The sequence below is a fragment of the Coffea eugenioides genome, chromosome 11 (assembly GCF_003713205.1).
Source record: "Coffea eugenioides isolate CCC68of chromosome 11, Ceug_1.0, whole genome shotgun sequence".
Taxonomy (NCBI): domain Eukaryota; kingdom Viridiplantae; phylum Streptophyta; class Magnoliopsida; order Gentianales; family Rubiaceae; genus Coffea; species Coffea eugenioides.
The window spans coordinates 51,311,255-51,338,379 of NC_040045.1; the positions used below are offsets into that span (position 1 = coordinate 51,311,255).

Genomic DNA, 27,125 nt, shown 5'->3' on the forward strand with positions numbered 1-27,125 from the left:
AAAAATGTGCTACTTATTTCAAATTTTTATTAATTTTGAATTCTTTTTTTGTATTTTCTTCTCATGCTTGTTTCTTGGTGGGACACTTTTTTTGCGAAAAAAAATATGTATTCAATTTTGGATGAATATATAAAATATAAAATTAAATTAATATAAATTATTTTTTAAAAAAAATTAATAAATGGAGCGGGACAAGTACCCACCTCATATGCAGATACCTTATAACCGAATACCCACTGATATATCAAAGGTAAAGATCAGAAAATGACTGACCCATAAGAAACGGATCGGATCAGCCAAATAATGAACGGAACGACACTCGACTTGCACCCACCTTAATTATCACTGCAAATCAAAACACAGCTCGAAAACTATAAATGTTTAATAAAAATTCTTACATGTCGCCCACCGTTACAACCATCCAAACCTTACCCGGATGTGTTGTACTGGGCCGCGTCCTACTAGTGCTCCTATGCCACGTATTGTTTTTTTTTTTTCTGAGCTTTTTTCTCCCTAGACATACATCACATCTTTTTGCCAACGAGTTCATCATCCTTGGAACTGCACAACCCAAAAAACTGGAGTAGAACATTGAAAAAGATAAACCATTCGCGTATTATACATGTAATTGGATTAATTTCTGTTTAGCCCCTAGCCCCCCAAACTAAGACAACTGTCAGTTGAAACCTTCAATTTCAATTTTTATTTTTTATCGTCTTTCCCTCTTCCCAAAGCATCCAAACCCATATAAATGGAAGGAGCCTATAAGCTGTAGATACCTCCGCCTCAAAATCCAAAAAGGGAAAGAAAAAAAATGAATACCCTGAGCTGAGCAAAACCGGAGTCCCCGACTGATAAGATCAGTTATTTTAGCATAAATATTCCATAAACTAAATAGAATTATAATAAGAACTCATTCACAACTAACATTTTAAACATGTACAGACACAAAACCAAGTAGCTCTTTGTTCTGAACCAGACAACAGCAACAACAAAAGATGTCTGGCACGATTGATTCCCTCCTTCAAAGCTTAATGGTTGGATTGCTAGAGGCGTTTCAGCTATTTTACGTCACAATCCACTTCAACTTCTCCACCTGCAAAGGAATCCATGTCTTAGCCATGCTCTAAAATGCAAAAGGAAAATAAGAAGCAGAGCATGAAATGGCCTGCAGAGTCTTACTCTTCAAATATATAGCTAGATTTGCCTGGGCATCAGCTTCGGTGTTGAACTCCTAGCAAATAGACAAGAAAATAACTCGGAATGCAGTTGATGCACAGAGAAAGATAGCGATGACGTGAAACAGATATCATGCAATGCTATCTTAGGGTAAAGCTACTCTTTCATCTAAAATCTAACACCACCAATGAACACCATATAAAGAGTCCAATTCAAGCAACAGGTTCAAAAGGAAAAACCTGTTGATCCTACATTGAGGTACAAACTAAAGAAATTTCAGAGGAAGAATATTATAGATTTTCTGAAATTGATTTTCATCCAGGAGCGGTAAAACCAGTAGGTGAGACTATTATTATCATGTCTACAAAAATATGCTAGCCTCTCAACAAAAAAATAAAATAAAATCTTAGCAAAATTGACTGATATGAATTTCTTTATCCATTTCTGAGAGCTCCAATAATCTACAAGAGATGCTCATTCTTACTCTGTCAATATGATTGATATCAAAAGTCTGAAACTGATCCTTCAGCTCCTTGGCCACCTTGCACAACTCAGCCATGTTCTGGTTTTTGCATTTCCAAAGACCCTGAACCTGTTCCATAAGAATCTTTCAAGTAAGTTTACAGAATAATTACAAGGTCCTCACACCGGAAACATAAACGAAATGAAACCAAATCTGATACGTGACAACATGCTTAAAATCTTTAACAATATTGAATCACAAAACTAAAATCAGATAAAAGCAAGTACACCAAAAGCAATCCAGGACAGCACCAGTTCCTTTAAGCTTAACAGGTACTAAGTAATGGCAAGAAAAAAATAGCTTACCAAGACACCTATAGATTTGGCTCCTCAAGGTTTATGTGCAAACTAAATTCAAGGTATAGAAAAGCCACAAGGGATATTTGGAAAGAAGACCTAACTTTTCATTGAATCAACATTTGTCAAGACCAAGTAGCACTAACTCAAGACAAACGTTGTAAGAATGCAGTTTTTCTATGCATGAACAACAGAAGAAGAACACACAAGCAAGGTATTCTTCAAAACTGACAAGCACATGAGCTAGTGCATTTAAGAGTTGACAAGCAAGGCATTCTTAATAATTGGAAAACCACAAGGTAACTCTTTTCCAACATTTTTTAGCTCAAGTAATCAGGTAAAACACTCTAGGAGTTAACAGTACAGAGGTTCCTTGTATTTCAGAAAACACTAATTGATGAGAAAGTACAGTCCATTTACACTTTAAAATGCAAAGGAGAACCAGAAAGACATAAACAAGAATCAAAAACCCATAAAAGAAAAAGAACAAATGCGTAGAGCAACAGGATGATCCTAAGTTCAAAATAGCTTTCAAGGTATCATGAATGGAACTAACCTGCATGCAGACAAGTTTGGAATCTCCTTGAACACGTATGTGCTTAAACCCTTTTTCAAGAGCAAACTTCAAACCTAAAATTGCGCCTTGATATTCTGCAGCATTGTTAGTTGCAACACCCAACCTTTCACGCAATCGATAAACCTTCCAAAATGTCATTCAGATTTGTGAGCTACAAGTTACTCAAAAAATAGCCATGTACAAAATATGAATATCAACATTTTAGGCATACCATACTTCCGTCTGCAGCTCGTACAACAGCACCTGCGCCAGCAAGTCCAGGATTTCCCTTTGAAGCACCGTCAAACTCAACAATACAGGAACACTGTATTTGTAATCAGAGTTTAACCTATTCAATATGCATGAAATTTGTATAGACTAGATTCACATTATATGCATTTATCAACTAATATAGAAGCACATTCTGCAGAAAACAAAGTCCTCCTGCATCAGCATTGAAGATGATTTTAGATGGATGGTTACTTCTTTATCCATAGAAAGGCCAGATATCTAAGTTCCAATTAAGTTGCTCATGCATAATGTAAACTTAGGGCACCCGTCTTCATATCTAGCTAGATGCGTATAAGCACAAAGTAAAAACCATAACCAACATCAGAGAAAAAGCCAGAGAAGGATCTTAAGTTTCTTGCTGTTTTCTAAAGGAAAATGAATAGCTGCAAAGTTTATTTGAAGCCATAATGCAGCTTACAAGTGCTTCAGGTTTCAAATCTAATCTAGGAGCCCTTTGAAAGCATGTGAAATGCAATTAACAGTCCATACAAGTGACTCTAGAAACTGGTTTTTAATATAATGAAAACTTACGCAATAAGAAGAAACTGGAGGAACTTTAAGGAAATTATCAACTTTGGGATGCTTTTGTTGAGGATTGGCTGAGAAAGAAGCTGATCCAGCTACCTCCTGTGCATGAAAAAGGAAAAGATAAAAAAAACCTCATTACAGTGATGATATCCCCAACAAATAACTACTAGCACTTTTCCCTACCAAGGTCAACAATCAATAGGTCATAAGGAAAAAAAAATGTGCAGGAAAGAAATTAAACAAGATAACCTACCAGACTAAGAAGAAACACTTCACAAACAGCAAACCAAAAGATAAAGACTCCGGCATCTACTTTTAGTTGGGAATACTGCATGCTTGGGCTATTGTAACTTATGTTGATGACCCTGCTATCTTAAATACACTATTACACCACCTCAACACTAAAGGAAAGTCTAGTGTCAACATATTCTTGACAGCTTAGGCGCCTAATAAAACTTCTCCAAATTTTTTCTATACCAAAGTCTAGCATCAAAACAAAGGCATGCAGTATTACATTCATTTTGATGTTCACCTGCAAACCCTTTTGAGGAAAGTTCTTGACAGCCGCTTTCTCTTTTGTGGGAGCCGGTTGCTGAAACAATCAGACAGAGCACAATCAGATAGAATTTTAAGATGTTTGCATTGCTTTATGCAGTAAATAACTACTTTATGCTTGCATTTCTAGCAAATGGCATAACTCAATTGTGCTAAAATGAACTTGAGAATGCTAAAAAAATATTAAAAAAGGATCTTGAGAATGCAATTACATCTTGGAAACAGGATCAGAACATGCATCCACAGAATATTAATTAAAGAGACATGGCAAGGGATTGATCTCGGTAGAAATCCCCTATTCAGGATTCCAAATTAAGGACTTACTCATCAACACAGACCTCAGCAACACACACTATCAGACTAGAACAAGTCAGGAAACTCTAATCTTTTAACAAGATATAGGGAATAGAAGAGTTCAATGCACCGAAAAATAAGAATATCTAACCCGAAAAGGGCAAGAAACAGTATGTCCAAAAAGATCTTCTTGAACATCAGCAGCATCAACAGAATATATTGCGTTCTTAAGTCCACGAGAAGCAAGATACTCCTCAGCTTCTTTAGACAAGCAATACCCCTTACATAGACTAATGGAAGGATCATTCACCTGAAAACATTGAAAAATTATAGCAATGGGTTAGATCAGTTACATTTTCCTAAAAATTTAACTTCATCTAAGAAAAGTGCAGAAACAGTTCAGTGGCCAGAAATAAAGTACAGCAAAAGTTGACGTCAACACAAGTTACACAACCAGTTTGTTAGCACACATTTCAAAAAGGGCAGGAAACAGCATGTCCGAAAAGATCTATAGAATATATTGCGTTCTTAAGTCCACGAGTGGCAGGATACTCCTCAGCTTACGTTCTCTCTATATCTAAATGGAATTGGAATAAGTAACTCAGCCGAAGAAGATTCTTTAACAAGAATAACCACTCCTCTTGCATCTCAAGGCAGCCTAATTTTCTAAAACAAAAACCAATTTCCGGACAGCGCACGAAAAACTGCAATTTCTAGTCCTTCACAGCTTAGAGTGAACACTCAGCTAAAAGATTTTACAAACTAACAGCAATATATTAGCCGTTAGAAAACTCCATTAGGGAAAAAAAACACAATTAACTAAACTCCATAAATAGTAACTGAACTACTAAGAATAGCTCAAATTAGAAGGGGGGAAAAAGGAAAAGAATAATCGCCGGAGAATAACATTACCGAGGCGCGAAGCAGAGATTGGAGATCACTCATGCTCTTGTAAACCCCAATCATATCCCCCTTTCGTACCACCCAAAAGACGTCCCTTTCGTCCCCCATTTGACGCCTTATTTTATTTCTACTCGAAAACGCTGTACAAATCACCAGCAAGCCACAAAATTACTCTTTGTTGCACCCAATTTGACCTAAAAATAAAGGAACCCAATTTGACCTAAAAATAAAAGTTCCGGAAACGATCAGCATGCATTCTACCAACGAGGTCTTGAATTTCTTTCTTTCTTTTTCATTTTCGAAAGAAATAAAGGAAGAAACAAACCCTAATTATGAGAGTGGAAATCGAGGTGAATGAGCTGGCAAGCGAGGAGTTTACACTTCTCAAACCAGCAGCCTCCCCTTTCGAAGCTGAAGACCGAAGGTCTGTTCGGTCACACAGTCTCCAGTATAGTCAGGAGGACCAACAACAGTAAAGCATCAAAATTATAAACTGATACGGGAGATGAAGAGAACGTCTGGGCCTTTTGGCGGGAAAGTGAAAATGTGGCATGAGCTTCTTGTTCCTCGTAACTGCCTCAAGCCCATGTGCTTCAGGCACCAGAGTCCAATGCGTACTAGTCTAGGCCTTAGCAACCCTTGCTCTTCCCCGCTGTCTGATCTAGGGGTCTGGACAGAGAGGCGTTGAAGGCTTGACGCTTCTGGTGGCAAAAACATTTTCCTTTCGCTGTGATGTCCTTTTGTATCTATTTCTAGACTTATCAATTGGATTGGGCTAGCACAAACTCAGCTCACTCGGCCCTAAATTTAATGGGCTGAGCTTTATGCTATGTGAACATTACTGAGTTTGGTTAAAAATATTTTGCTGGATTTGCATTTGAGTGGAGTTTGGATTGCACTGAATTCAACCCACTTAATACTCGACCTACACAACACATATGTATGGCCACTATTTGGGTAGATCCATATTTGTAAACCTAATGGCTCAATTTTGCAAAATTTTAGCTGCCACTAGATCTACAACATCTTTGTAAACCTAATGGCTCAATTTTACCCAAGTTTTTGCCTATATATATATATATATTAAGGGACTCAGTTACTATTTTATGTAATATACACACATGCACATATATTGAAGCAACATCTAATTATTGAAATTTAGATGGCTAATTTTATGAAAAGTTATTCTTTTGCAATCTCTAGTTGATAAGTTCATAGATGTTATGATAAACTATATTATTTTTTCTCATGAAATTGGATATTGCAACTTAAATTTAGATATTTTATGGATTGAATGGTTGTTTAGTTTAACTAGATTTTTCGAACATGAAAAATGCATGACATGAATTTAAGTCTGCTCGAATTAGGCCCAATACTCAACATTTTCTTTTTGTCAAACGAGCATGAGCTATAAAAATGTGAGCATAGCTGAGCTAATTTTAGACTTAAATGAATGATATTTTTATATAGAGTTGAAAGATGAACCAAATTATTTGATATTCGAATCAACCTCGACTCTATAAGAGCTTATTCGATTTTAGCTCACTAGCTAATCAAATCAAGTTTAAAACGCATTTTGTATTTGATAAACTTTTAAATTTAGTTTGAGCTTGGCTTAATTAGCATATAAATGAAACTTATATAAAAACTTAAGGCTACTCAAGTTCAACTCGAAAAAAATTCGCTCGAGCTCGACTCGAGAAGTAAACAAATCAAGTTTGAACAAAATTTTAAACTCGCAAAAATAATCAAATAAGTTTGAATATTAAATGTTCAACTTGTTTAAACTCGTTTACGCTCCTAATTTTATGTGAGTTAAGATTGAACACGTCAACACTCTGCTCACATAGCGTAATTGAAAAGGTTATCTATTTCGACCCATACATGAATAGTCAATCATATAAAGAGTAAACTTTTATTAGGAGCACAATGTAACATTGGCCGCCAATGAGACATTTAAAAGTCTATTTAGCTTTAGGTCGAGTTTTCGAATTTTTGCACATAATCCAGTTGGGTTTTTCCTCTCTAGCGTCTCATACACTTTTAAGCTCCCCCTCCCTTTTAGAGTAAGATAAAATTAAGGGAGAACTGCACAAATAGTCCCTCATATATTGCAAATGTGAAAATTTAGTCCCTCAGATCGAAAATGATCAATTTTAGTCCTTATCAAATAAAAAAAGATCAATTTGAGTCCCTTTTCACTTTTCCGACTGATTTTTGCCCGGAATATCTTACGTGCATACCACGTGGCCAACTTTTCAAGGGTAAAAATGCCAAACCACTTATATGTTGACCAAAACCAAAATGTAAAGGGCCAAAACCACTTTTCCGGTTCTGATTGAACTAGTTGAAATCAGAAGGAATTTCCACTACAGGAGTAGAAAACTATCACTTTATTACAACTCCAGATAGAGATCATCATATTGCATTAAGAACATACAAAGATTTCCCCATCAGAACACGATATACTATGCTGCACCAAGTTTGGAATATTCAAGAATGTATAATAGTGCTATGTCATTTACTAGTCACTGCTTCTTCACTGGCAGAGGCCCAACATTGTCTCCAGTAGCCTTATTGTGCTTCACATGGCTTCCATCGCATAAAGGGAAAGTCCCAGACCGCCAACACCTGCTCCAACAAGTCAACCAATCCGTCACCGCTCAAAAGAATGTTTACTTTTACTGTGTCATCAAAAACCCCTGGCTATGGCCTGAATTCGCACTTAACATAATTAAATATTAGGCATTCACGATAAAATTGACTTCTATCAGTGTTTTAGGCTTAATGCCTAGAGGGTAGTGTCTGAATACAAAGGCCTATTAAGTTCATATTTTACTTTGAGCAAAGAATGAATCTACAAGGCTTCCAGACAGATTAATTCCCAAAACAAGGGAAAAAGAAAACACGTTTCCCTTCCATGATCCAACAAGGTAATCAGAAAAGTTGGAAGTGATCAAGTACGCAAGAGATGGTAAATGAAATTCAGTTCGGCGATAACAACAGAGTCCACCACTTTGTCTTCGGTCTTCCTGATACCTGGGTTTATGGCTTCAGCCCTCACCACCACCGTTCTCCTCGGCTTCTCTGAAGCAGAAAATGGAGGCCTGCCGTATGAGAATCGAGCAGGAGCTACGCTTGCACTAGCCATGGAAACCATAGCTACGCAGAGCTTTTCTTCTTCTTCCTTATCTCAATTTTAGTCCTTACCAAAATGCCAAACCACTTATCTGGGGTCCTTGGATGGTTGCCTTTGCTTGTTTCCTAAAGAATTTCCTCTTCCTTCTTCTCTTGCTTCTTTTAGTGCGGGGATTTGGGTAATGAAGGACTACGGAATAGAGGATTCTTGGACTCAGTCAAGTCTTTGAGCATCAAGAATTTTGGGAAGTATTCGCCCTTTACATTTTGGTTTTGGTCAACATATAAGTGGTTTGGCATTTTTACCCTTAAAAAGTTGGTCACGTGGTGTGCGCGTGAGATATTCCGGGCAAAAATCAGTCAGAAAAGTGAAAAGGGACTCAAATTGATCCTTTTTTATTTGATAAGGACTAAAATTGATCATTTTCGATCTGAGGGACTAAATTTTCACATTTGCAATATGTGAGGGATTATTTGTGCAGTTCTCCCTAAAATTAATTATGCTTGAGAAATTTACAATAAAAAAGGTACAAATAGTCTTGGGTTGCCTCCCAAGTAGCGCTTTTCTTTAATGTCTTTGGCTAGACATGTTATGCTTGTTCACGGAGGATAAAATCTTGTGGCTCGCTTCAATGTTTCATCTTCAATATGATCCTGGTAACCCTCATAGATGGAGTAATCTTTGAGCACACGAGTTACGATTTTCCATGGACTAGTTGATGGCGCCAAACAATCAAGTGATGACCTTGAATCTGCACTCACTCCTCCATCACGAGCACTTACTGGTTTGAGATATTTTGCCATCGTGACTCTTAACTTGTTCCTGTCATGAAACTCAAAATTTTCTGGTATAATTAAATCAATCTCACTAACAGGAATTAAAGAATAAGAGTCAGGAAAATATTGATCAAGGAATGGAGGAGATGTCACCGCATTTGGAGATTGTTCACTGGATTCATTCACTTGAACCATTTGATGTTGGGGTCTCAATTCTTGTGCTTCAACTTTCTTTTCATCTGCATCTTTAGATTCTTCTTCTTGAGACCCTTGCAGTACCATGTCATTTGTCAGAATAATTGCACTCTCATCTTCCTCATGGTCGATAATAGTCGGTGAGGGCAATTCTTCATAAACTGGAGAAATCAATTTGCTCATTTTAGATGCCCATTCACGCCTTCCTTCTTTCATCTCTTCACTCATCTTCTGTGTCTCCTGTTGAAGTTGATGTACCTCCTGTTGAATTTGATATGTCTCCTGTTGAATTAGATATGTGTTAGTAGCTAGTGATTCAACTATTTCTTCAAGAGACATACCTGACATGGATGACGGTTCTTGAAACTCTAGCTGTTGAAAATCTTTTGGCCTTTGTTCATAATTAAAATTGGAATCATCCCACCATCCTTGATCATACCCGTTTGAAATAGGGTCATACCATGTTTGATATTGAGGCGAAAAATTTCCAAAAGTATCTATTGGAGCACTTAGACCATCTTGAAATGCATGGCATATGTCGATTGAATGATCTGAGGCAAAATAAGTTCCACAATTTGCAGCAGCCCATTGATCATTAGAAAAAGCACAAGCTTCATAACCCTTTCTAGAAATAAAATCCAGTCTATCACCAAAATACGGAATATTAGCAGCCATAAACTATATATATAATAAAAAAATAAGAGGAAAATAATAAAAAAAAATGAACTCAAAAAGAAACAAATTAATCAGGCACCAGTCCCCGGCAACGGCGCCAAAAATTGACAGGTGCCGAACCTGTACAATAATAAATACCTACTCGAGAAAAATACAGATTTTGTATATAGCGGTGAGTAGGGTCGAATTCACAGGGACTGGGGATAATTCGTTTCTTCTAGAGTCCAAAGTATGGGGGGTTTTGGATTAAATGCTAACTAAATAAATTAACTGCAGAAAATAATTGATTAAGAGGAATAATTAAGGGAAAACTCTAGCCAAGGGTACACTTCAGAAATGGTTCATGCACTGATCATTGATTCACAGATAATTCCACATTTATTAATAGATTGGTTATAGTTGTCATCGCACGCGATAAACAACCAACCTTTCCTTAATTTCTCGATAGCTAAGGTACGACCGTTAACTATTTCTCTAACCCAAAAACAACCCTAGGTACGACCGTAGGATTTAATTTCTAGATTGCATTAATAATTAGAAAGGCCCAATCCTAACTAACAAACACGCTAAGAGGGTTTGTTTAAATTAGATCGTATGCTCCCCTGACATAAACCCAATTACGCCAGTCGCTACTAAGATAGAGATAACGAACAATTACGGATTCAATTACCTCTATTTACCAAAATAGCCTATATGAATAATTAACTATTGCGCACTAACCAATCATACACAAGAGCTATAACAGTTAAAAGCAGGAAACATATGAATACCAATAAATGGAGGAAACAATTAAAATAAATTTGATCTCACAGTAATTGTTGAACCAAGTCTTCAGTTGTCCCCTTGACTAGAATTGAGAGGTTAGTCCTCCATTAATGGAGAACAACCATGCGAAGAAGCTAAGAAAAGCAAACTAAAATTATCCTAAAACCTAAGCTAAAACTATTGATTGATAACAGTTCTCTGTACGTTTGTCTCCCTTTTTAAAGCCAAAAGGAAGTCTAATGCTATCTCTAGTGGTCCCCACACCAAATTCAAAGTCTTGTACGTTTCTTTTCCTAGAGTCCAAATGACTCATGCTTCTTATCCGTGGTCCCCGCACATGTGGACAAAGCCTCCAAAGTACTTGTTGTTCCAAATCTCTCTACGTTGCTTTCTTTGAAAAGCCCAAATGACTAAATGCCTTGCACTAGCTTGTGGTCCCCACCAATTCAAGGACCCAAAGGTTGAAGCCCTTAGAAGTCTGCATTTTTCCATACAAGTCCCTCCTTTTTGGTAATTTTCTGTTTCACTTCCTGAAATTGAGTCCAATACCAAATATAAGTAAATATTAATAATTAAAACAATATTTGGCAAGGATAAAGGGGAAAATTAACAATAAAATAACCAATAATTAACACCCTATCAGTCACGTGGTCGTGCGCGTGAGATATTCCGGGCAAAAATCAGTCAGAAAAGTGAAAAGGGACTCAAATTGATCCTTTTTTATTTGATAAGGACTAAAATTGATCATTTTCGATCTGAGGGACTAAATTTTCACATTTGCAATATGTGAGGATTATTTGTGCAGTTCTCCCTAAAATTAATTATGCTGAGAAATTTAAAATAAAAAAGGTACAATATACTACGGGGCGTGCATAGATTTGTACGTGAATCCAATCAATGCGGGGGAAGAAATCAACTTATCATGAATGTTCATTTACAATAATACAATTGTAAACAATGTTAAATAAGATTAAAAAGCTGTCAAGATGGAAATAAAGCATAATAAGTCAAGTTACATTCAGTGCGGAGGAAGGGAACCGATCGAAATAAAAAAGGTTAGAAGCAAAAACTGGTTGGAATTGGATAACTTAGTCTTGGGGGGGGGCGTTAGAAACAAATCAACAATAGTTTAAGAAATTTCTTCAGTTGTTGCGGCGGCCGTTGACACTGACTAGTGTTGTACTTGTAAGTAATGGTGCAACTTTGAGAAATTTAGGATTGTATTATATATATATATTTATTTATTTATTTTATTGTATGCGAGGATCGGGGCGGGTGTATGTTTCCCTACCCCTGCCACGTTTTAAGGCGGGGGGAAATATTTTGCCCCTATCCCTGCCCCTGCCCCGCCCCATTTATATCCCCGCGGGCACCCGCTCCATTGCCATTCTTAGCTAGGATGCATGTAATGAACAAATGGCATATGCTTTCTTTTTGTTGATTTCCCTTGATGTCTTCATCTTGTCAATAGAGTTAGCTCTCCCCTTACTTCCAAAGAAACCCATGCAGTATATAATTCTTGCTACTACTCATGTCAGGAAATTAAGAACAAAAATATAGTAGCCCAAATTGTGATGTGCATCGGATGATGCGAGTAAAGATTAAACCCATTGTCAATCTTCATGAACCACCACTGCAAACAGAGAAAGCCTTCAATAGAGAGATAAATAAAACAATTAGGAAAGGATAGTAATTCTTTTTTTTTTCCACTACGTTTCTCGAATTTCTCAACAAGAAGTCAGTTGATAATTCTAGATAAATATTTATTCACTTCCAAAACACAAAGTAAAATTAAATTTAAAAAATTATAAATTCTTCTAATCTAGTAATATAGTAGTATCTAATTGACCCGCTGCAATCAGGAATATCAAAGTTCACAGAGAAAATTAATTGGACTTGCAGTCATGGACTGGAAGCCCAGTGCCACTAGGAAGCAGCAATATTATTAGCCTTGGCCTTCTCTTCTGCCTTAGCCGATACATTCTTCCTCAAAGTTTCCATGGCAGCGATATGTTCTTCAAGTTCATTCACGTCAAGATCATCAAAGCCCCTTTCCCACCAAAATCCTTCGCCGCCCTGACTTTCCATTAAACTTTTCTCTTTTATCTTTTCAGCCTCAATCTCTTTGAGAATCTGCGCATACTGTTCCTCATCCTGATCACGTTCTTGACCACCACCGTCAGCTTGCGGAAACTGATCAGCGTTGTTAGGGGTTGATGAGGTTGCCGCAAGATAACGATCAACGATGGTGGTGACGGAGGACCGGCCGCCAGCGGCGAAGACGTTTCCTCCTGGAGATTGAACAATCACGGCAACGTCAACTCCACAGGTAGCACTGAGTTCCGCAGCCTTCCTGAACAAACTCGTACGACGTTTTGAAAACGTGGCTTGCAGGTAGCACTTGTTCTCGATTTTCTTGATTTCAATCTTCTTTCGACCAGAGCCGCCTTTTCTCTTCACTGTGGCTTCCATTGCTGAACAAGGATAATAGTAGTATAAGCTTTCGGGACAGAGAAAACAGTTTGCTCAAGATTTGAAGGAAAACTACGTACCTTGCCAGCCATGTACGTAGGTATATATAATAATTCTGTAAGTTCACCGACTATGGTCGATAATTTCTCTGCAGAATCTTTAACATATTCTGAGCTTTCAGTTTTTCTTTTTTCGTTTTGGTTAAATTTGCAACTTTTTAAGGAAAAATTAAGAAACTATCACTAATAAGCTTCCAAAATCGTGGATTCCTCTGGGTAAAAAGAGGAGGCATATTAATAAGTTTCTTAAATCGTAGATTCCTCTAACTAGGTTAAAAAAAAAAAAAAAAAAAAAAAAAAAAAGAGCAACTTTAATTTCCAAAACTTAAAAGAATTCTCGTACTTCCTTTTTCTCGTACTAACTTTAATTTCCAAAACTTAAGAATTTTCCCTCGGACTCGGAGCATGATCGATCTGACATGGCACAGACACTGCAGTGTATATTTGCTTTACTAGCCGCACAAATTTTTTTTTTCTAGCAACATCCTCCTAAGACTTTCCCTGCAGAATTTTTAGAGTAATTTGGGCTTTCCATTTTTTCGTCAAATTTCTAACTAAGAAACTCTCACTGATGGGTTCCTAAATTGTGGGTTCCGGTAGGCCAGAAAAAGAGCAACTTATTTTTCCTTTTCATTCGCATTTTGTACTTCCTGTTCCTTGTTCAACTTACCAAAATTTTTTTTTAAAAAAAATGTCTAGAATCCGGCAGCAATATCTGACGTGGCATAAACGCCGCACTATTGAATATTGACTTTTTTTTTTTTTTTTTTGTGGAAGTTGGGAGTTGGGACAAGTACGACTTGCTATATGTTTTAACTTACACTTATATTATTTTGTTGTATAAATGATTTTTTATTTTTTTAATTTACTAAAAGTGTGAATTTTATTTTCTACACCGTATGTCGTACGAAGTACAACACTTTTTTGTAGGCGTACACAAAATATTGTGGAAAGTATAACAACCGATTAAAACTATACTAAACCACAATTTTACTTGTCTCGTTACGATAGATTTTAAAAGTAGAATAGATGGACATCACCAACCTTTTTTTTATTAATATTCTATGCAACAAAAGCATGTTTAATCTCGAAAAGTTTTGAGTGCAACAAAGATGGTGCGATGAAAGGGTAAATGCTTTTATTTGGTTTGCCATTTTTTAAAAAAAAATTACAATTTTCGTAGATATATTTTTCTCAATCACCTTTTTATTTTACATATATTAAATCACTACAATACATTTATCTACAAACCAAGAAAAGAAAATAGCAATTGTTTTCGTATGTGTTGAAATGCAATTATAAAGAATTTGACTATTTGAGGAAGGAATAATTTCAGAAACCTCCTTTGAGGTTTCACGAAGTATCACTTAATTCCCTTGAAATTTTTAAAATCTCACTTAGCACCCCTTGAATTGACATTTTGGTAACATTGTCAACTCTTCTAACCAAAATTAATATTAGAAAATTCATGTTGGAGGAGAGAGACAATTTTAGTGCCCTTAATACCATTGGACTATTAAAAAAAATGAACATTTTACAAACCAATAAAAAAAGTACTAAATTGGAACCATTTTGAGGGAGTGCAAGTCAATAAAGATTTATGTTGTAGCTAATATATAGTCACTTCTATTTTCCATGAGAGACAGTAAAAACAAATATATTATTCTTTAAACCATTTCTACAAATAAAATCCTCCATAGTGTTGAAGGCAATTAGCATTTAAAATCCATACATTTGAGTAAAAAAGTTTAGCAATAGATGAATTTAAACTTCAATATCATACAGAGAATTTACTTGAAATAGACCGACTTTTTCATGGGTGTGAAAGATGAAAACATTATTGTAAAAAGAAAAAAGTCAGAATTTGAAAAATCACGGCATTCGTAGCTTCAGTTACTTTATTTCTCATTTCTCTCGTACTTTACATGAACAGGAACAAATAAATAACTATAGTTGTTATACACAAAAATAGGGCCATAAATATAGTATTGCAAATTTGGTTTCTAAATCTCTAAAAATTGTTCTATTGTTGACAAATCTTTAAGTTTTGAATAGGTCAAACAACCTTTTTTAGTAGGGTGGAAAGTGTTTTTAGCTTCACCTGAGGCGATTGCAGGGATGAATGTAATAGTTTCAAAGATTATGGGATGCAAAATGCTGAGCAATTTGCAAAACAACATCTTTCCACAGGACAGTTTGTAATTATAGTAGTATCCATCACTTTCCTTTTTTACATTTACATCTATCTGAAGTTGCAAATATGCAAATGTTAATACAACTACATGAATCGATTGAGCAAGGGTTGAGGAGAATATGAGCAAGGGCTTTTGAGATCTTAACAACCCGTGAGTGTCTATTTTATAGAGGGTGAAACTACCTGATATATTATATATACGGATAAAGATAAGATTAAGTTGGGAGGTCAATCAAATACTTTTAAGTGTATTGGGATACTATCAAATAGTTACGGATGGTCTCTAATATAGTCTTGTTATTTTCCAATCCTTTTAATACCTATTTAACGCTCAAAGTCTCTCAAGATATCTCCTCCACCCGAATTAAAGAGTCTAGGCATCAGATGAAGCCATCCTCAAATTTTAGAGCAAATATTCAGCAATGCTATTGTTTCGTCAACAAGAGAAAATTTTCATATTGCTTAGCCGACCACTGCTGTTGATCTGCTCTGTGTGCTTTACGATATTGCTCATATTCTACGCACTGCGTGCCCCCGATTCCATCAACTTCACCGCCAAAAATGTAGGCTATGTCCCAAGCAACTCATCATCCTCGCTACATCCTCCTGCCAAAGGTAATTAATTAAGCAGCTCCTTGTATACAGTATAATCCATCGTCTCATCACGAAAGAATCTGATCGCACTATTTAATTCAGAATTTTAGACACATCCAAACTCACTTCTGCTGTCGTATTATTATTATTATTATTATTTTTTGGCAGAAGATGAAAAATGTAACTTGTTTAAGGGTCGTTGGATTTGGGACGAGAAAGGTCCTTTGTACACGAATTTCAGCTGTAAAACGATCCCGGACAAGAAGAATTGTTTCTTGCATGAGAGGATGGATAAGGATTTCCTTCATTGGAGATGGAAGCCCGACGAATGTGAACTTCCCGTCTTCGATCCCAGGAGCTTCCTAAGCATCGCACGGGGAAAAACAATGGCTTTCATAGGTGACTCAGTTTCCCGGAATCAGATGGAATCGCTGCTCTGTTTACTGTCTACGGTTTGTTGTTGTACACATTCTTCTCGCCTTCACTCACACATGTCTATCCTGTAACCACAACTTTATCACTTGATAGTTTTTTCAACATTAAAAACAGAGAAAATTATGCCACAATCTCGGATTGTTTTGGATGGACCAATATTTTTCATCCCACCTGACTTCACACATTCTTTTCTCGAGTTAAATACCTGCGTCGTCCATTTTTCTTAGCATGTCCACATATCATATCTGTAAGTTTTTTTTTTTTTTTTTTTTTTTTAACAGCTGAACACTAATATCGAACTAGTAAAGTTAAGATGCTCGACTTTGGAAGCCAGCACGTACATCAATTTTCCATTTCCTCCTATTTACACACTATTTGCTACCTAGGAAATACTTCATCTTTTTAACTAATTTATTGTTTGGTATTTTGTCAGTGATATCTTTTGGGAAGATGAATTGTGCCTGAACATAAAAAAAAAAAAAACTAGAAAAATGTTAATTTGCATGTCAAAAATTTCGTATAGTATGAAAAGTTTTACACCCATTTAAACCACTTAATCTGTAAGAAAAATTTTACGTCTATTGAACCAGTTAATCTCTTATTTCTACGAGCTTTGCATGGTTTCCTATGACAAAGTCGTCCCCCTCAAAGTTTGGAAATGGTTTACAAACAATGATGAGAAGATGATTTTTTTTTTTAAAGTTTTTTAGAAGATGAATTGTTTGATGTTGGATTGGGACATCTCTTATTTCTACTAGTTTAACTTAATTATCTATTTAAGTAACTCCATGAATTGCAGGAGGAAACCCCAAAAGACGTATACAAGGACGCCAAAGACCGATTCAGGACATGGCATTTTCCTCATTACAACTTCACAATGATGTCCCTCTGGTCCCGATTCCTTGTCACTTCCTCGCAGACAATAGTCAATGGGTCAGTAACCGGCGGTTTTGATGTGCACCTGGACAAGGTTGATGATAATTGGGCGCCCAAACTACCAGTCGTAGATTATGCCATTTTTTCGGATGCCCAATGGTTCCTCAGGCAGAATTACCTATACGAGGGTGGCAATCTTATTGGATGTATTTACTGCCAGGAGCCTAATGTGACTGACCTCGGTCCGGGCCTTGCCATCCAAAGAGCATTTAGAACCGCTTTTAAGTACATAAACGATTGCAAGAATTGCTTTGGGATTTTAACTTTGTTGAGAACAATTTCGCCATCCCAGTTTGAGAATGGGACATGGAAGACTGGGGGGAGCTGTGTCAGAACGAGCCCATTAGCCCCGGAGGAGATTCAGGACGCTGGTGGCGCAGACATGGAGTACAGGAACATCCAAATGGCAGAAATTGAGAGTGCCCGCAAACGGGGAGAGAAAATTGGGAATAGATTTGATGTTCTAGATGTCACTGGGGCAATGCTGATGAGGCCTGATGGCCACCCTGGATTACACTGGCGAAACAAAAAGAAGGGATACAGTGATTGTGTCCATTGGTGCTTGCCTGGGCCTATTGATGTTTGGAATGAATTTTTGCTTGAGGTGCTCAGGAGACAATCCCATTTTCCTCTTCGATCCAGATGACATGGTTCAAGATCATTTTGATGGAGGGATATGAATAAAAGAGATCATAACTAATTCGAAGTTATTTTTCAGTACTCATCAATCAGATACGAAAGGCCACGGCATCACATGTTAGGTTGTTTATCATGTTATAGATTCATTTGATATTAATAGAACTAGGTAGCGAAGACTTTGATTGACCAGCTAAGAGCTGTAATCCATCCATACATAGAGCTTCTGTGGCAGTCAGGTCATGCGGGGGTGCTTTCAGCATTATAAACATGCACTGTTACTTTGTTACTAGCAAAGTTGGGGGAAAAAAAATGTCTGACGGTTTCATCAGAATGACCACGGTATGAGGTTCTGCAATGAAATTTCAGAAATTGTATACTGTAGGATAAAATCGGGTGGCCGATCAAAGGATTAATGACGAGTGCCTTCAGTCCTTTTCAGCGCCAGTTTTATCAGAAGACAGTTTTTACATTCAGTGGAGAGAACGAATGAGATTCTGACATGCGTATAAACGTGTTCCCCGGGTAGATTAATTAATTACGATTACTTCCTTATCTCTCTTTCAACATAGGATACTTAACCGTAGGATGTCATTAGGGCGCCTTTTGAGGTGCCTTTCTTGGGAGCACGCAAAAATATTAACCACCCATCTTCATCTTTAAGCACGCTTTGGACAGATGTCCAAGAACATGTCCACTGCTCGCAAATTCTCTAAGCAAAGACCTAAACAAATGCCCAATATTCAATATGAATCAATGAGTGGAGAAGCGGCGCTTGAGTAATCATTTGTTGGGCAATTATGATTCAAATTAGTGATTCAGGTACACTGTGGAGGCTTAAGTAACAGAACTAAGCCCATAAGAAGCCATTATGCGCATTTTCCCATTATAGAAAAGAATCGGGTCGCCTAGAGAGTTTGTTGCTTGTGGAAGATGGATTCATTAAGGATGAGTGTTCAGACTCTTTTCTTTTCTTGCCTTTGCATGATTCACGATGGAAGAAAAGAAGAAAACAAAAGAAAAGAAAGTCATTAGCTAAGCTGGCTAGTTCACCTACAACTACGAGTTACGGATCCACAGCAGCTCCAATCACGCTAAAAAGAAGAAAACATGGACATCAAGGTGGACGGGAGAGACGGGAAAGTGACAGCAAGACAAAAAGGCCAACGGTCAAACACCAGAAGTCAGGGCATTGAACGCGAGAATTCAAGGCCAAACACAACATCTATCATGAATTCATGATCTTCTACCTTCATGACCTCTGTCACTAATTCACTTCTCCATTCATCTAAACATTAAAAGGTGCTCAAAGACCAATGAACTGCAGGGAGTCTTGTGAAAGCCCCTATCTTTGGAACAGACAAAAACCGGGGGCAGCACTTAGGATTTGTCGAATTGCGCATCATACATTTGTATGAGCTTTGATCGAATTAGATTCTCGTATGCACACAGAAATCACATCAGAGAGAGACCAGAGTCGACTCAAGATGAAGCCAACTTCAAAAGTATGCCGACGTATTCATGAGCATTACCTCATCGACAAAGAGAAACTTCTCACCTTGGTTAACCGACGACCATCTTTTCTAATCTACTCATTATGTTTTACCATCTTGCTCAGTTTCTATGTCTTGTGTGCTTCCAATTCCCTCAGGTTCGTCTTCAACTCCACACATGGACACCATTTTGACCAAAGAAACTCCTTAGTTCAGCCCGGAAATGGTAAGCTAGGTACCCATCGGTCATTTCATCGTTTATAATCTTGACAAGAACTTCCTTCCTCCTCTTTCATTTCTTCTGCTGCTTGTGAAAATTAATGTAGTATCACTAGCACTAATTATAAATATAAGATGCTCTGTCATTTGGTTTTGTAGATGATGAAAGATGTGACTTGTTTACGGGCCGTTGGATTCGGGATGTGAGAGGGCCTTTATATACAAATTTTAGCTGTAAAACGTTGCCCTATCAGAGGAACTGCTTATTGCACGGACGGACGGACAAGGACTTCCTTCACTGGAGATGGAAGCCAGACCAATGCGAACTTCCAGTCTTCAACCCCAGGAGCTTCCTGAACATTGTTCAAGGAAAGACGATGGCTTTCATCGGTGACTCCCTTGCCAGGAATCAGATGGAATCGCTTCTCTGTTTACTGTCTGCGGTTAGTTGTTGAAATCCTTGGCTCATTCAGACGTGTCAACTTTTTATTTTTTATTTTTTATTTTTGTCTTTGATCTTTTTATGAAAAAAAATAATTTTATTTTAATATCTGCACAAAAGACAGCAACTACATCATCAAACATTCAAACACGTACTAAGATCTAGAGCTCCATCCCACTTCCGCTGGATTTGGAAAGTTAATACCTCCTCAAAAGTCAAGCATTTCATTTGGCTAGCATCCCAGGATAGACTCCCTTCAAAAAGTCTTCTCACACATCGCACAATTCTGTCCGAAGCCTCTTGCCCTTTTTGTCAAGCTCCTTCTGAAGATTCGAATCACGTACTAAGATCTTGTCCCCAAGCAACCTCCTTCTGGCTTAAACTCACCCATCCCTCCCAAAACTCCCTCCAAATCAGCTCGGATTTCTATTCCTGGATCAAGGATGGATGCTCGTCCAACATTCCTTCCCCTTTCAACCTTATTCCTTGGGGAACCATCTTTAGCTTTGGTTGTTGGAGCCTCTGGCAAGCTCGCAATGCCATGATCTTTCAAAAAAACAAAATTGATGATCCTATCAAGTTTTGTCTACACCATGCTCATGAATTTTACCTACTAGGGCCTGGTTCTCACATCTCCAGATCCCCTAGACAAGAAAAATTCATCAGATGGATCCCCCCTGCTATAGGTTTCGCCAAGCTCAACACTGATGGTTCAGTCTCTGGACCAACAAACCAGGCAGGAGCTGGCGGCATAATTCGTGATTCAAATGGGATATGGATTGCGGGCTTTGCAAGAAATTTAGGCTTCTGTTCAGTTCCTTCTGCTGAATGTTGGGCTCTTAGAGAAGGCTTACAACTTGCAAAAAAACTCAACATCCACTCTCTCGAAGTGGAGATGGACTCTGCCTTTATATTCTCCTTGTGTAAGTCAAATAATCTTATTTCTCATGAACTTGCACCTATTATTCTTGATTGCAGGGAGCTATTGACTACATTCCAGAAAGTATGTTTTCATCATAATTATAGAGAAGCAAACAAATGTGCAGACATCCTTGCCAACTGGGGAAGAAGCAACACTCAAGACTTCACTTTTTTTGAATTATGTCCTAATTTTGTACTTCCCTTACTTTTGCAAGACTTAAAGGGGGTTTCCACCCCACGGATGACTGTACCTTAATTTGCACTCTGTTGACTTGATTTATTTTTAATGCATCTTTATTTACCAAAAAAAAAAAATCAAACATTCAAACATGCCAACCATTGAACCCATTGTACTAGCAGTGGTGGCATGTTAGTCACGATCCAGTTGGATATACTATCCAACTTACTAATTTAGAGAGATTTTATAAGCAATTTTAATATCCCAAAACTAAAAAAGTAATAAAATATTACTGGCCATACTCTGTAATAAAAAGTGACCAAGTATTCATACGCTGGTCACGTGAGTAATTAGTTTTTAACCTAAATTTTTTTTTTTTTGTCAACCAAATTTGATCGTATTTCAAGTAATTACATGATTGGCATGCAAGTAATTAGCCATCTTTTACTATAAACTATGGCCAACAATATTTATTTCAGATTTTTAGTTCTTTTTTTAAAAATAAATTGTCGATACGAAACAACGTGTAACCTAATTCCAGTAGCTATTGGTAAAAATCTGTCAATAGCCTTAGTCGCCCTTAATAGGCTACATTTAATTAGAAGAAAGTTACGTGAAAAAGTCAATTAAGAGTTATAGGAAGGAAAAAGAAAGTTGAAGTTACTGTTTTTTCTTTGATTCAAAAAAAAAAACGAAATATATTAGGAAGCTATTGATAATTAATGGAACTTTTAGTTTTTGATGAATCAAAAGTTCAACCAACCGAAAAAAAAAGAAGGCATATTTACCAATTCCTCATTTTCCTATGATTCTTCTACTGGCCAAAAACAATATCAGGTTCTTGCAGCATTCCTCACCATGAAATCTTCCCCTAATGTCGGCAAACTTGTATGTCTATCTATAGACCTTGATGACGAAGATCAATCTTTTACAGAGGATTTCCCGACTTTCTAATATGCGATAACGAGCTGCGCCGCTATAAATCTAAGAATAATTTTAGCTTCAAGGAACTCCATTTTGCAGGAAGAAACGCCAAACCAAGTATACAGGGATGCGGAAGACCGAACCGCAACATGCCACTTTCCTCGTCACAACTTCACCATCATTGTCCTCTGGACCCAATTCCTCGTCTCAGCCTCGGAGATAATAGTAAATGGGTCAGCAACCGGCGGATTCCATTTGCACCTTGACAAGATCGACGAGAGTTGGGTGCAAAAACTATCTGCCATCGACTACGCCATTATCTCGGATGGCCAGTGGTTCTTCAGACCCAACTACCTGTATGAGGGCGGTCGTTTTGTTGGATGTATTTACTGCCAGGAGACTAATGTGACGGACCTCGGTCCCGGCTTTGCCATCCAAAAAGCTTTTAGACTTGCTCTTAAGCACATAAACGACTGCAACAACTGCCCGAGGATTGTGACTATATTAAGAACATTCTCACCATCCCAGTTTGAGAATGGCGGATGGAACACTGGAGGGACCTGCACTAGAACGAGCCCATTGGCCCCAGAGGAGATTAAGGATGGTGGTGGCCTGGATTGGTATTATAGGAGGATTCAATTGGCAGAGATTGACAGTGCACGCAAATTGGGAGAGAAAAAAGGGAATGCATTTGATATTCTTGATGTTACAAGAGCTATGCTTATGAGGCCTGATGGCCACCCTGGGTTACACTGGGGAAACCAATGGATGAAGGGATACAGTGACTGCATCCACTGGTGTTTGCCAGGACCCATTGACACTTGGAACGACTTTTTACTTCAAGTGCTCCGAAGACAATCCCGCAATCCTCTCGGCTCTAGAACGCATGGCTCAAGATTCATAGGAAGAAGGTGAAACGCAAATAGAATCAAAGATGTGCTAAATCAAATGTATTTCACAGTATACTCATCAACCACCAGCAGTCCGCCAAGCAGTTGAGACTTGAGAGATCCCACCGCCCTCATCCATTTCATCTTTTTAGGCCTAAAAGAAACTGATAACAGATAAAAGATGTCGAAGCAGGGATTTGGTGGTGCTGTTAAAATATACAGCCAGTTATTATTCAAGAACCTGAATTTCTTCAGAACCGTGTCATGCTCAGGGGCCAATCACTTCTTAAGACAAAAATACTCAGTACTTTCTAAAATGTAAAATATTAGAAGATTATATGAAACCACAGACTAAAGAAGGGGAATTGCTCGCTGACATAATTTCCAATAGAATATACCATTTGGCTGAGAAAGTAAAGGAAATAATATGTAGTTGTCAGCAAGGCAATTCAAATAAATTTTCAAGCTAAGCAAGGCTAAAGTCCTATTCTTTACCAAGAAGGGAAAAAAAAAAAAGAAAAGAGAAAGGTCAAGTCCTATTAGTGTCTTGTACTTCAACAGGAGACCCAGACAGCCGCTTTAAGGATTTTATATATATATATCCTTGGAAGATTTTGTCTATATTGCTACTGTTTGCACAACTACTGCATTGAAATGTGAAAGAGTAAATACACCATCAGTAACCTCTGAACTTGGAACATTTCCTTAAAAAACAAAACCAAGTAAAGCGCAAAAGCATATATAAATCCTAGGAATGATACGCCTAAGTCCAATAGCCAGTGTAATAATCACCAACAAAAATATAGACATAGTTCATAGGCGCATCCACATGAATAACTTAATTTTTAACGAAAAATACCACGGACAAGAACAAAATTCAACTCGCCTTTCAGTTCATAGAGCTATAAAGAGTCATCTCACTACTATAGCACCGTTGCTGCAATCTACAACCAGTTTGTACAACAAGAAAATGCAAGGAACAAAAATTTAGTACCTAATTTCACATTACCATTGACTATCAGGGCAAGATATCTGAAGTCTCAAGGTTCAACAGTGCCGCCACCAAGCACAAAGGAGCATAGTTCGCGGACTGGTGGATACTCAACCAATGCAATATCCATTGCATATCCAGTGACTGGCATCTTCAAATCCCGTAAAACAGTAAATGCCTCAGCCATTCGAGCCTTTGGCACTTCTTCGGCAACAGGACAATGTGGAATCCATGAATCAGGGCGATAATCCTCCCCAATTTCAATGCCATCTTTTCTCATTGCATCACACAATTGAAGGTGGAATTGAATGAGAGATAAGGATGGTGTTGGCGCAAGAAAGAGAACGTTGTTGTCATTAGCAAGGCTTCCAATTGAAGAAAATGACAACGGCAAAGGTTCTTGCTTTGAAGCAAAGTTTTTCACAGTGTTTTCAAGTTTTGAGACATCGACAAGCGGGCTAGAAAATAAGGTAATGTGGGGTCTGGATTCAATTTCAATAAGCTGAGTACTAATCTGTCGGCGAGCCAACACATTCCAGGCCTTCAAGACCTGGTTTTCAAGTGCAGGATCAAAGTAAAGCTCCAATGCATAACCTTGTGACATTGGCTCTAAATTCAACCTCCTGCCAACAAATTAGTAACCATATCCTTAGGGGTTAAAGAGAAAACACATAACTGGCAATCATTTTACAATTGACCAGCTAAACAGAACGTAAAGCAACAAGCTAAAACAGCAATTAAAAATAAAACAATGGAATTGAACTAGATCTCAGTGTCACACATAACCAGAGTGAATTTAAAGAACCACGAAAATCAAGATAAATAGATAATTAGAGTGAGCCCATCAAAGTAAATATGCTTACGAAACCCCCACCTCCACCTCCATCCCCACCCCCACCCCCCTAGCCCTCAACCCCAAAATACGTGAATATGCAAGGTGCAAAAACAGCACGGACAGCAGGAAAGGCAAAAAAAGTTAGAACTTACCCAATTGAGATTAGAGGCAGATGAACAGCAGGGAGGCAATTTGGGGACTGTAAGAACAGAATGGCCACAATTCGAGCTGCAGGCCGGGCTCGGGTGTGGAGAAAAGGAAAAAAAATGGAAAAACAAAAACTAGAGTTGAAGTGCGGAGGAGGGGGAATATGTATTAAAAAGTTTCTGTGTTGAAGTTTTGATGCTTTAACAAGGAAAAGGACACAAGGAATAGGGGGTACCCATGGAAATAAAAAAGGGTTAGGAGCAAAGCAGGCTGGATAGCTTAGTCTTGGGGGGAGTTGGAAATAAAATAGTCCCAAGAAATTTCTTTCGATCGCTGCGGCCGGGGACGGGGAGAAAAAGTAAGAGGGTAGGAAAATGCTCAACTATCATACTACTCTTAAGTAGTACATCTCCTTAATTTTTTTTAAATTAAAGATTAATTTTTACTATATTGACAGATATCATGGATTCAACAAGTGTAATATATACACTGTCAATAAATATAAGATTTATATTTTAATTAATTAAAGTATTGTGTAGATTTTTATCCAATAATTATAATATATACACTGTCAATGTATATAAAATTTATTCTTTAATTAATTAAAGCACGGTGTAGATTTTTTTTTAAGTAAGAAAATTTGAATTTAAAATCTGTTACTTATAACTTCTCCCAACTTATCACCCAACCCTCCCCCAATTACAGCGTAGAATCCTTGGACTAGAGCTGCAAATGAGTCGAATCGAGTCGAACTTTGATCTAATCGAGTTGAACCTTGACTTAGTTTTATCACGCTCCAATTCGAGCTTGAGGTCGACGAGCTACCAATTTAAAGTTCGAGTTCAAAAAAATAAAAAATAAAAAAAAATTATATTTTTTTTCTTAATAAATAATAAAATATAAATGATATATGTGTAATTTTACTATTAAAATAAAAAATAAAAAATATATATCGCGCGCTAACAATCTTAATATTTTTGAACTTAAGTTCGATTTGGCCAACTTGATCTCGATATTGATCGAATTTGAATTGAACTTTGACTCAGGCGACTCGCGAACAGTTCGATTCGTTTGCAACTCTACCTTGGACTATGGTAAAAAAAAGCGCTTCGAGTTTTAGAAACACCAAGGGAGGGAATTTTGTAGGTAAGGGGCTCCAAATCCCTTGGCTATTCAAGAATTTTTCAAACACTTCTAGAGAAGGTGAGTTTTTTGGGAGTTTGTCTAAAACTTTATTTTAGCCTACTGTAAAAGTTTTTTAAAAAATTTTTGAAATGTGTAGATTTTTGAATATTTTGAAGTGTATAGTTTAAAAACTTTAAGAAATTTTTGAGATTACTATAGCTAAAGTTTTTAAAAAACTTGTAGCAGACAAACTTGGCAAAAAACTTAGGTTCCAAACAAGGCCTTAGTTTGATCCATCTCCATCCCCCTTCCCTCACCCCTTAGTATAGGACCATTTCGTATAATGTTGTACTCCAAACAAAAAAAAGGAAACAATATTAATAGCAAGTGGTATAATCAGACCTCAAGAAACTGTCTTGAAGGTGCTAGTCTTTTCAAAATGGACGCACAAATCACTCTTGATTCCGCGGGTATATAACTGAAAAACTTTTGAACTAATTTGGTCATAAACACTTATCATGCATATTGGCTTGAAGCCAATATTTGATGTATGATGATTAATCATATGTTTAGTCTACGGTGATAGTACAGTGTAACTTTGGGTTTTACCCAACACGAAAAGTAGGTAATAACGCGTATGAAGACACAAGCAGCAACAATCAAGAAGTAGGTTCTTTGGTTTGTTTCAATCGAAAGTATCAATTAGTAGTTAATAGTATTTCCAACCTTTTTAACACCAAATTAATATAGGTATAGGTGGAATTGGGATCTCCTTGGCAAATCGCTTAAAAAGTGAAAAGCTAATAAAACTCCTAAACTAAGCATAATGCTTGGGAGTTTTCAATTTTCGTGCCCACAACACTGCAAGAATAAAACGTTTTATGTGACACAAACTCCCCTTTTGCCTTTTCTTCTTTACTTGAGAATAAGAGAGATAAGAAGACAAGAAGATGTGGATG

General features: G+C 37.2%; 5 protein-coding genes across 6 annotated transcripts; 2 read left to right on the plus strand and 3 right to left on the minus strand.

The window, feature by feature from the left end:
- Positions 1-829: 829 nt before the first annotated feature.
- LOC113751768 lies at positions 830-5,608 on the minus strand. Of its 2 annotated transcripts, none has more exons than XM_027295894.1 (10): positions 5,451-5,608; positions 5,135-5,265; positions 4,374-4,532; positions 3,906-3,965; positions 3,377-3,472; positions 2,787-2,879; positions 2,555-2,698; positions 1,664-1,771; positions 1,183-1,234; positions 830-1,096 (listed from the first exon to the last, which is right to left on the minus strand). In XM_027295894.1, exons 2-10 carry the CDS (start codon positions 5,231-5,233, stop codon positions 1,062-1,064), a joined length of 846 nt encoding a protein of 281 aa, XP_027151695.1. In that variant the 5' UTR covers positions 5,234-5,265; positions 5,451-5,608; the 3' UTR covers positions 830-1,061. The 2 variants fall into 2 exon arrangements, with proteins under 2 accessions (XP_027151695.1, XP_027151696.1); XM_027295895.1 differs by having other exon boundaries at positions 5,135-5,345.
- Positions 5,609-12,601: 6,993 nt separating this feature from the next.
- LOC113752851 (agamous-like MADS-box protein AGL62) lies at positions 12,602-13,147 on the minus strand. The gene has a single exon (XM_027296898.1). It carries the CDS (start codon positions 13,145-13,147, stop codon positions 12,602-12,604), a length of 546 nt encoding a protein of 181 aa, XP_027152699.1.
- A 2,675-nt stretch (positions 13,148-15,822) lies between these two features.
- LOC113752852 (protein ALTERED XYLOGLUCAN 4-like) lies at positions 15,823-18,011 on the plus strand. Its single transcript, XM_027296899.1, has 3 exons — positions 15,823-16,015; positions 16,163-16,446; positions 17,229-18,011. Exons 1-3 carry the CDS (start codon positions 15,823-15,825, stop codon positions 18,009-18,011), a joined length of 1,260 nt encoding a protein of 419 aa, XP_027152700.1.
- A 668-nt stretch (positions 18,012-18,679) lies between these two features.
- LOC113752854 (protein ALTERED XYLOGLUCAN 4-like) lies at positions 18,680-23,611 on the plus strand. The gene is made up of 4 exons (XM_027296900.1): positions 18,680-18,780; positions 19,653-19,720; positions 19,873-20,156; positions 22,278-23,611. Exons 1-4 carry the CDS (start codon positions 18,680-18,682, stop codon positions 23,091-23,093), a joined length of 1,269 nt encoding a protein of 422 aa, XP_027152701.1. The 3' UTR covers positions 23,094-23,611.
- Positions 23,612-23,823: 212 nt separating this feature from the next.
- Positions 23,824-25,365, minus strand: LOC113754020. The gene is made up of 2 exons (XM_027298334.1): positions 25,047-25,365; positions 23,824-24,682 (listed from the first exon to the last, which is right to left on the minus strand). Exon 2 carries the CDS (start codon positions 24,661-24,663, stop codon positions 24,109-24,111), a length of 555 nt encoding a protein of 184 aa, XP_027154135.1. The 5' UTR covers positions 24,664-24,682; positions 25,047-25,365; the 3' UTR covers positions 23,824-24,108.
- Between the last annotated feature and the right edge of the window lie 1,760 nt (positions 25,366-27,125).